The following is an 11327-nucleotide window of genomic DNA, read 5'->3' as shown; positions in this document are numbered from 1 at the left end:
ATTTGTGATACTTGGTATCGGGGGGGGGGGGTTAACCCCAGTTTGGACTTATATGTTCTGTTTTTCTTGATTACCATTTGTTTGTTTGTTTTGTTATCATTGTCGTTTCCCCTTTTTTTCATAATTAGTCTATGCATATGGGGGGAAATGTTAAAGTAAGGTGTGCGGTGATGCCGCCGCAACTTACTTCCTTACAAAAGAACTCACACAAACAAACTTGTTATGATTTTTTTTGTTTTAATTGACTCTAGACTAGAAATCTATGGCTAGTTTGTACACCAAAACGGGTGTTTTGTTCGAAAACAAAGGCGCTGCCAAAAAGTTTTGGGGGAAGCCCCTCCACCATAGAGGGCGCTGCATTTGTTGCAAGTTGCTTCCTCATCCGGGTTTTATTGCATGTCATTCATTGTCATGTCCATGCTGCAGCGTGCGCTACGTGTAGTTACTATTCGTTGACAGCCGAAATTTAGACGGTAAATTAATCATTGTTATGGATTCTAAAACTACAAAACTTGTGCACTGGCTGATCCAAAATCTGATGTTTCATCACGTCGACATGGACGTTGGACGGTGGGTTTAATTATGACGAAACAACAAGTTTTAAGCAGTGCCTTTTCGTTTTCCCAGCCAGGCAAACTTTAAGTTTTGCCACTCGGTCAAGGTTGGTATTCGCAAACGTCAATGAAGAATCTACACATGCTACACTACAGTTCAATTTTACTAGCAATGATGCACCTTCCTCTGCCCTTGCATTTATAAAGCAAAACACTATGGAATGAAATTTTGTTTAGAATAAGACAATTCGGTTTCTTACAACCAAGCAATATTTCGTGATCTTGTAAACTGAGTTAACCGACGGAAAATTCCGGTCATGCGGGTGTATTTACACGGCGAAGTGAGCCAGCCCGGTCTGTGTATGAGTCCGAGGGTACGTGAAGAGAGATGGAAACGGTGCCCGGATGCGGGGCTCATGGACGGCAGTGTTCCTACCATCGGGAACGGTGTGGCGAGCATCACCGGATTGGAGCCTGCAGTGTGGTTTAAGGTACTTAGCTTCTGTTATAGATAATTCTTTATAGAAAACAAAGTTGCATTCTCAAACTTGTATTAAGAATGTATGGTTTATTGTTTGGACCATTTATTAATTATGCCCAATTCATGAATAATTATTCCTCCATGATTAAATGCAATATTAATGGTGGTCTTGAATTGAAATTAAATTTTATTAATTTTGTAAATTTATATTACTAAGTATAATCATTCATACATCATTGGTCTTATAATTGAGAAATTATTTTTTTAAGTGATGTTCAAAATAGAATTTAGATTGGAAAAAGTTTCTTTATGGCGCCACCACTTTTTCAGTCAATATGAAATAATATAGTATAAATTTACCTCAATGAGATATCCCTTTTTGTAAAAATGGGTGAAAAATATCCCTTTTTGTAAAAATGGGTGAAAAAGTGGTGCCGCTATACAGAAAGTTATCCTCCAGATTTCCTGATTGTCTTTTAAACTTGTTGTTTTATATTTTTTTTTTTTACATTTATGCAGCATTGAAATGTCAGCAATCAAACAGGTCCCCAGGTAGCCCACCTTGTTGAGCTGTTAATTAATGGCTTCGGTTTTAACATCTGTCTCATCACTGTCGCCATTACACATGTAGTGGCGACATTGATGAGACCAATGTTAAAAGCGGAGCCATTAACAGCTCAACAAGGTGGGCTAGTCCCCAGGCCTCTGTAGTAAACATTTACTTCAAAGCTCATAATACGTTTCGACCCAAGCACTAGCAGTCTTTTTTAGTAATAGCCCTTCGAGAAAGTCTCTGCTAGGGTCGAAACAATCAGGCCATCAACTATTTTTTGCAATTACATGTTGTATACTATCTGTCCCTTTGTTTGGTAAAGTTTTTGTGTAGAATTCTATTTCTCAACTTGGAATGTCAGGCAGATTGGTTGGTTTCGCCTACTCCTAGAATATTATGAGGTTCGTTCGTTCCACAATAGCGGTACGAACTTTAGTTCCACGAGCAAACTTGCTTAATCCTATCTGTGTGAAGTTCTGAAGAAAAGAACGGACTGGGAAGTTGCACAAATGTAGAAATTGTTTTCCTTCTTTATTTTAAAACCCTGTGGCAGCCAAGAAATAACTTTTTTTCAATCTCTGCTAAAGACCTGGGCCCAATTTCATGGCTCTGCTTACCACAGAATTCTGGGCTTACGATCACGATTTCGAATTTCTGCGCTAGCCTTGTTAGCAGAGGATTCCTAGTTACGCAGAGTACGCACGCGCAGAAGCAAAAATTCGCCGCTAACCAGTGATATACGCTTGTAGTAAGCACAGAATTCCCTGCTTCCGTAAGCGCTAATTCTGTGCTTACCGTAAGCAGAGCCATGAAATTGGGCCCAGATGGCAAAAAAAATGAAATAATATAATGTAGCCTGTTGCTTGAAGACAGTAACTGGGCACTGTCACTGTTCTCCTTAAAAAGTTAAACATCTGCAGTTCATACCTAGGCCAGTTTGTTTGTTTGTTTGTTTGTTTGTTTGTTTGTTTGTTTGAGTGATCTTCCCATCAAGGGAATTCGGCAAACTCCCACAATGGATATAAGCACCAAGCTGGCAACAGCCAATCTCCCTCACAAACATTGGTTTAACGTCTACATGTATGATTATGAATTGAAGATCAACAAGATTGCAGCTTCCCTGAAAGTCAACATTTGACATCTTTATTATGGCATGGTCATTACCCTGCCAGTTTTAAAACGGACCATTTCAAACCTTGTTACCTACTCTTTTATTCCCTTATTTTATCATATTTCAGCTGTGAATGGCATGCGTTTTAGTAAACTAAGAGGTCCTGGGTTGAATTTTGATCCCGTTTCAAGTTCAACCTCATTGACGTGACATACCGGTACATGTACAGTGTGTTATTTGTGCATCCTGTTTACATTAAAGGCCTCAGTTCCTCTAATTTTCCTTTGTCATGTCTGTGGCCGAATTATCACCAGTGTGCCATAATATTAAAGCTATGAATACACTTTCGGTACAGAAAAAAAAAAACCAAAAAACACAGATTTAAAAATAATTTACAGGGTTTACAGAAGGTAATGGTGAAAGACTTCTCCTGAAATATTAGTACATGAAATGCTTTACTTTTTGAGAAAACATTAAAAGGCGAAACGTGCGGAAACAAGAGTGGGTTTTCCCGTTATTTTCTCCCGACTACGATGACCGATTGAACCTAAACTTTCACAGGTTTGTTATTTTATAGGTTTGGACAATACTGTTTACCAAACCTGTCCAATGGCTTTAAGGGCCTTTCAACCTGCATTCTATTGTCTTCATGTACTACTGTGCTGCACCCAAATCTAATAATTTCTAAGCTGAAAGGCTCATCATAGGCAGGCATGCAAATTCATCTTTAAAAGCGCAAGACCATTTTCATTTTGCAAAGGGCACTTCCACTAGAAAATCTTAGTGTCAATGGGAAACTTCTGAAGGACCACCAAGGCTGACATCGGGGGAGGGGGGGGGGGCATTCGGTGGCCATGGCCTGTTTATAATTCCAGTCCTGTGGTATATAGAATTCCTTTATCTTTTGGTTGATAATTGAGATGAGCATGCAGGACATTAGAAACCTTGTTTTGTGATGTCACAAGGTGTCTAATGTCCTGCATGCTCATCTCAATTATGCAGCTACATGTACTTCCCTATTGACAATGAGAGTAAGGTAAATCCTGTTGAATCGAGTCATGAATATTAAAGGGGACCATAAAACCAGTGGCGTAACTAGACATTTTCATTTGGTGGGGCAAGTGGGGGCAAAGATTAAATTTGGGGGGGGGGGCCAAAGAAGTGCAAGATTAGTATTAAATATGTTAACTGATATATAGTTGATACACACCAATGCAGTTCTAAAACAGTCTATAGTCAGCATGTAACAAAAGATTGCGAAAACAACAAAATCTTAGAGAACATGTCATTTTGTATAAGATAAAACTTTTTGACTGTATAAAAGGATTAAATTACCAACTGTGGTCAACAAGTACCAATTTAGAGTTGTACATGGTATTCTCAACTAGGCTTTGTGGGTGTGTAAATACCCAAAACATAATAATATTAGGCCAAGTAAAAATAGAAAAATAGAAATGTTTAGCGTCCCCGCCCGCTTCCTTTTTACAGGACACCTCTTTTTTTTCTTAAGTTTTTTTATGCACATTTTTTTTTTCTTTTTGAAAAAGGGTTATTTTAAATGATCTCAGCAAAACAAAAAAAATCTGAATGTCTTGTCTGAATGCCTTGACCAAACTGTTTCATTAATGTTTTGTGTATTTCAGCAGCAGAAAAAAAACAGTTGATATTTGACAATCATGGCAACCATCTTGAAATAAAAAATAAAAAGCCCCTCCTCCTTCCTTATTTTTGAGAAACCCAGACACTAAACATGTTTCTTTTTTTACTCGGCCTTATTGTAACAAGTGTAAGCCAAAAATACAGGATCAAAATTGTGGGTGCTTAATAATCACATTTTAGTTACGAAACGGATATTTAAAAATAATAGGCCTACCTCTCAATTGCACCGCTTGCAATTGAGAGGAGAAGAAATGGTCTAAGCAACCTTTTTCGCTGGCCATTTTTGTGCTGTAGTAAATTTCTCTGTAGTGCATCTGACCATGGAGGTAGACATGATCTGACTGTGTGTTTACGGAGCTATTGGTCTGCGTTCAGACCACCACGTATTTAACAGAACTTTGTCACATCCTGCATCCTCTGTAACCGCAAAACCACAACAAACATTTACCGCCAATACGATCGCGCGCGCGTTTCCACGCATTTTTCATGTTATAGTCCACAAAGGGCCTACTGATAATGAATAAAAGTTTTCCATTTTACGGCAGCATTTTATGCAGCCTTAAACGATTTATATATAAGGCCTATAAGAATATACTTATCTCTGATTTCATATGGGGGGGCAAGAGTTGGGGCAAGGGTTCTGAGCGGGGGGGCGCCGGCCCCCCCTGCCCCCCCTCTGGTTACGCCGCTGCATAAAACCAATACATGTATATGGATATTCTATTCATGCAAATAAAACATGTGATTCCAGGTTTGAACTAGTTCATTTCATAGTAATCTCATGGTCTCCATCACAGTTTCAGGCCTGTATGCTTCGGCAAGGGCACTAAGTCCTTTTCTCCTTGGTAAAGGGCACCAAGGCAATGACCAGGGGGCATGGAGGCAATCGCCTCCGCTGCCTACGTGGCGTATCAGATACTTAGAAACACTTTATCCCCCCCCCCTGCCAGTCTGATTGACTGGCTCCCTCCTCCATCTTCCCTTCTGTCCAGTCTTTTTTATTTTGAAGGTCAATTTCAGACACTGTTTTTTAATCTGCCAGCCTCTCTTGAGGCCTAGATTTTAAGTTGCAAATTATTGAACTCTTTCTAAACAAAATATGGGTCTGCTAACCATTTTCCGTTCTCCCAAGCAAGTTTTTTGTCTGTGTTTAGCAGTTTGTTTGCTAACAGGCTGTATGACTTTTGGCCCCTGTTCCGATCTCAAAGAGCTGCTTAATAATAACAGAAAGTATTTCTTAGCACATTTCTGCCAGGCAAAAAGTAAGCCGGCACTGAGATATGGTATTTTGGCTGGTAGCCTTGTTCTGATTTATAAGCGTAAATTTGTTGTGCTTAGTTTTTTTCTGCATTTAAAAGAATTTCTATGAAACCAGGGCCCAATTTCATGGCTCTGCTTTTACCAGAAGCAAAGAATGTACGTTTGCCGAAGCAGGGAATTCTGCGCTTACATGTATGTCACGTGAATTTCAAGGGTTAGCTGGGAATTTGCTAGTGAGCGTGGTTACTCCACTTTACTAGGCCTCTTTTCCGTACACAGCGCGGCAAGCAGAGAATGGTGATCAGACATTGTATGCACAGAATTTGGCGGTTAGCAGAGCCATGAAGTTGAGTCCGGCACTGCCTGGCCTTAGGTAGACATTTAGTCTCAATTATGTCCCAGGTAAGTTCTTTCCTCTTCGTCTTGTGGTTTACACTCCCAGGGTTGTACAGTAGACAATCTGCCCCCTCCACCCCTCCTTGCCAAGAGGTCGAATCTAACCACAACTCCCTCCCCCCTCCTCCTGCATGCTAGAAGAGGGTGTGTTTCATGGGCACCTGTTATGTTTGATCATGGTTTGATGATGTGGTGGGAATTTTGTAGCTGTGTTTGACGTCAATGTAACTTTTCTCCCCAGGTTTTGAAAGAAGGGATCTGCCACTTAAAGGTGTCGGTTTTCGTTTTGAATTCTTCAAAACTTTCGTATAGGGATTTCAACAAACTGAGTGAAACATCTCAACTGTTTCTTATGCATGTGCCAATTAAAGAAAAGCAATTTTGGGGCCTACTTGTTTTATCATGTTGCGTTAGTCATGGGTTTACACAGATTAGGCTATACTGTTATTGTAAAAAGTTTCATAAAACGCACTCAATGCCTCTGCCAGAGTAATTAAGTTAAAATCTATATCTAGCCTAGAATTAATCTTTGAGAGGACAAAGCCATTTTCATTTTGCAAAGGGCACATCCATTGGAAAATTTTAAAGTCTATGGGAAACCCTTGAAGGGGCACAAATGGCCAAGACCAGGGTCAACAGTGCCCTTGGCCTCCATGTAATTCCAGGCCTGCTACATGGAAATCAAATTATTGACCCATTTCACCTGACGTCATCATCAGAAAAATCTTGAACGGCCATACTGGTGGGCAATTTCACTGTGTGTTTTCATATTAACTCTATGCCGTACGTTATGCAGTGAAGTGAGCATTTTACTAACTGCCCACCAACCTGGTGAGCATGACATCATTAATCACCACTCTGCTGAAAAGTGTTGTAACATCTAGAGTAGAAAGAAGAGGTGGTTAAGGCAAGGAAGACGATTGCCTCGATGCCCCCAGGTCATTACCTTAGTACCCTTGGAATGCTCTAGTAGAAATATACAATTTCTTCATTAAGTTAAGCGTGCCCTTCAACAAGGAGAAAATGCCTTGGTGCCCTTACCCTATAAAAAAAACATGAAGTAGGCAACAGTTTGATGTCCAGGCAAATTCTTTGGTTAGTACAGAGGAAGGAATCCAGTTTCTGAGGTTGTCCCATATTGCCTTCCTTCAGAGCGGATGCAGGTCCTCTTACCAGCATGATGATAATTTAATCAGGAAGTCATGCTTTACACTAGGTTTGTAGGGTTTAATCCCAACAGTATAGGAAAGGAGAATGTTAAAAAAGGGGGTTGGGTGTCGCTTAAATGACATTAAGAATAACATTTCTGCTCCCTGAGGAGTGGTGAATACTTGTATTTGAGACAGTATGTTTTCAGTTTGATAACTCAAGTGTGTGGGAGTTTGTGTGGGAGTTTGTGTTTACTTCTAAGTGCACGTCTACCCCTCTTCCTCCTAGTTTTTTCTTTGTTATTTCGGGGGTGGGGGGGGGGGGAGTGGGTAACTAACCAGGGCTTCTTTTTTTTGGCAGACAAAGACAAACAACAGCTTCATGTATGATGACAAAATGCATGTCATAATTTCCAGCCGTGGTAATTTTAAATTGAGTGCAGATCTAAATTAATTTGACAGACAAAGATAAACAACAGCTTCATGTATGATGACAAAATGCATGTCATAATTTCCAGTTGTGGTAATTTTAAAATGAGTGCAGATCTAAATTAGTTGTCAGAATGATGAAAGAAGTTGTGTGTTTTTTAGATCTGTGTTTATAAGCACCATTTATTTCATTTTTTAACACAGTTCTGCTGAAAGTGTTGTAGCATCTACATTTGAGGAAAGAGCTGGTTATAGGAAAAGCTCAATGAAATTAAATAATTCAAGTAAAAGTGCATATAGATAAGTTGCAATAGACGCCATCTTTACGGGCAAATAGCATTTAAGCGTGCAGGCGCGTCAAGCGCTCAGTTTATTAACACAACCACGCTGTTTACTAACCAATCAGGCAATGAGTTTTGTGAACTCTGCGCGTGCTGCACGCTGTTCTCGAGCAAAACACATGGCTATGTGTTTCAAATTGCCCGTGAAGATGGCCGATTTACGTCATGTGGGAACTATCTATTGTGGAGAAATTGTCCATCTAGGAACAATTGCAATGCATGGTGTTATTTCGTTTCAAGGTGTTGTACAATTTGTTTTACTCTTGTCTTCCTCTATGTGATTTAAAAACAGTTTGACAGTACTTCCCCACTGCTGCAGAAAATATCCACAGACAAAACTTGAGATCAGCGAACAACTTGTGAAATGCCAAGCTAAGTGTACACTGTGTACAATGTATCTTGCTAGCTACCATACAGAACTAATTGAAGGCATTATGGGCAGACGTAGAGAGAGAGAGAGAACTGGAGGAGGGGGGGTAGAGCTTAATTTGAAGAAGATTGGGTAGTAGGATTTATAAAAAGCCATTAGGCTTGTGCCTGCTTGACCTAATTATGAATTAGTGACATCACCACCCCACAGATGTCAATGGGTGGATGGACGTGTCCTTGATGTCATGGATATGGACATCCATGTACAGTCTTCATGTGTATTTTGTTCAATTGTAAGTGGAAGGGTCGTGATTGGGTGATAGTTTTTCTTAGATACAATGATGCTCAAAAATTGGCTGGAGGGTCCTTCCCGATAAACTTTGACCTGTGAGATTGAGGTAAAACCTGATTTGTGTTTGGTTCATTGTGAAAGGTTTTGTTGTTAATAACTAGGAAATCAGGATGTGTTGAGGTCCACAGAAACTATAATGTCAATGAAGATAACATTTGATTTGATGTAATTAATTATAATAATAGATCTGGCCTGGCAGTCAACAACATTTTCCTCTTTTTATGGAAACAAATCATGTCAGAATATCATTTTATCAATCTTAAAATTGTCAAACTCACCCAAGTCCACACATCCTTTGAAAACTAATTTTTCTTAAACAACATCCCCCTCCTCCCAAATCAATAGATGTACTGCAATACGCGTCATCGACCGCCTTCTTTAATGTATTTTACACGTGGAAGGCACAGGAGTCATGCGCAGTGCGTACAGGCGTGCACTTTTCAAGTGTCAAATCAAAGATGGCGGTCGATGACGCGTATTGCAATCCATCTATATTACGCCCAAATCCTTCAATGAAACATGATGATTACCAACCGAAATCATTTTGTGATGTCATGCAGTTTTGATGTACAAGTTCAGTATAGTCAAAATTTGTCTCACCTCAGTCCAGAAAAATAATCCACCAAACTTTTCCGATCAACCTATTCTTGTCACAAAATACTTCACATTTCCCCCCCGGAGGGATGGTGATCCTCCATTACAGACACAGTGACTCATGACCGACCATCGTTTGCGTAGGTTTCTCTCTAATTCAATTACGAGTAGTGACATAGACTTCCCCTTTAAATAGACTGTACACTCAGTAATTTGGGTCCAGTCGCCTACTGGATCTCCCCCTGACTACACCGGAGAAAGTTAGCTCATTTTTACTCTAAACTTTTTCCAAACATTCTGACCAACGTACCTACACGGTTGTCGGTCAAGTTGTGTCACTTCGGTGTGTATCAAGGTTTCATACGATTATCGGTCTAATCATACTCTTAACTGCACCAAGTTGTGTCACTTCAGTGTGTGTGATGATTCCACCATTTGAACGTTTCCTGTGTAACAACATTATTTCAATGTGAGTATTACAAGTATTTTTACTTGATAACCTGATAAGTTGACGAGCTTGTAGCTTATATCTAAGTTGAGTGTGATTTCTTTCTTCTTTGGTTATGGTGTACAAGATTGACTGTCTAAAATCTAACATACAGTGTAAAGTCTGTAGTAGTTTTCCACGTTTTTGACTGTTTTGTTTTGTGAGCTAAGCAACACTTACCAAACTTTTGCAAATTAATTTAAGGTTTTAGAATGGCTTTCCTGGGCTCCATTTCACAAAATATAGTCCTACATTAGGACTAGTCCTAACACTTTTTCAAAAACGTAATACTGATCTTAAGTAAGGAAGAGTATTTATAAGACTAATCTTAAATCTTTGAGAAACACTAGTGTTTCTATGCCTTGTTGTTTTGGAATGCCCTGTTTTAAATGTGCACACCCCTCCTATTTTTTATTCATTCTTATGTGTGAAGATGTAAACAAGAAATGTGAAGGCCCTGTTTATCATTACGCTTTATGTTTCTGGCAAATTTACTCAACTTGTCTGAAATTTCAGTTTCTAACATCCTTTTTCAGTAGATACACATATTTTGAGAAGGCTCCACTTCAATGAGTCAGATTGTTGACTTTATTTAGAGCTCATTAAAATAAATAAGTTTTAATTCTCTGTTTATTTTTGGTTCCAAACCACATCCTGGCTTTTAATTGAAACAGTTGCCATATTTTATGTTGCATGTTCCTTATAGAAAGAAAGAAAGTATTTTCATCAAAATAAGCAAGCAGGTTGTTTTTTCCATAATAGATAATCTTAGTCAAATGTAGTCTCCATCTTATGTTCTACTCCTTATATCGTCACCATTTTCAGGAACATGTAAATTCTTCAGAAAATCATTACATTTTGGCCAATCAGTGTTTTGTACCTTCTAGATGTTAACATTGATATCAACATTTTCCCAACATATCAGGTGATAAAACTTCACACTTTTGTAATCACACTAATAAGCATGATCTATTGTGTATCTTGGGAACTTTGAAGATTGGAAGTCGTTTTCCAGAAATAAAAAGATGTTGCTTCCTGTTCCAATCAGATCACACGTCGGGAAATGTTGTTATTTTTGGTGTAATTTGAATTTGCCTTAGCACTAGAACAGCAAAAGCAACAACGTAAAAGCTGCCAGCAAACCCTACATTAATGTTGGTGGTTTAATTCAAACCTGAAAATCAGACTAAACTCCATAACTAAATTTTTGTAAAACTACCTGGAGATTTCTTGACCCTTTCTTGTCGCCCTCATTTCCCCTAGGCTGAGATAAAAATACATTTTATTTTGTTTCATGGGGGCTGTCTATAAATAGTCTATGACATCTGTTTGAAACCGCATGAGATTTCAAGATTTTTTTTATAAAGTGCACTTTAGATTTGCACTTGATCCCCAGACAGTATTCATCTTGAATCAAGGAGAGCTGAGACTGACGGGCAATCATCCTTAGTCATTCGGCAATGTACGTCAGACACTAATCAGAACAAGCCTATAGTTAGTTTTTAAATAGCCTCTCTCATTATTTTCAAATCTTGTTATAGCTTGGTTGATGACGTGCGTGCAATACTGTACAAGGTGTTCTTAATGTCAGGT

General features: G+C 39.0%; 1 protein-coding gene across 2 annotated transcripts in view; it reads left to right on the top strand.

Annotated features, from left to right (window-relative positions):
- Window positions 1-431: 431 nt before the first annotated feature.
- Window positions 432-11327, top strand: part of LOC139939903 (uncharacterized) — a 32044-nt gene continuing 21148 nt past the window's right edge. Inside the window, exon 1 of one of the 2 annotated variants that reach the window (XM_071936065.1) lies at window positions 432-1045. In XM_071936065.1, the coding sequence (XP_071792166.1) occupies window positions 872-1045 (174 nt within the window). In that variant the 5' untranslated portion in view covers window positions 432-871. Of the gene's footprint in view, window positions 1046-5913; window positions 6021-11327 lie in introns of those variants that run through there. The other variant, XM_071936066.1, reaches the window with a different exon arrangement.

The sequence above is a fragment of the Asterias amurensis genome, chromosome 7 (assembly GCF_032118995.1).
Source record: "Asterias amurensis chromosome 7, ASM3211899v1".
NCBI classification, from domain to species: Eukaryota; Metazoa; Echinodermata; class Asteroidea; order Forcipulatida; family Asteriidae; genus Asterias; species Asterias amurensis.
Note: the sequence above shows the minus strand (reverse complement) of the source record. Positions and strands in the feature narration are given on the sequence as shown.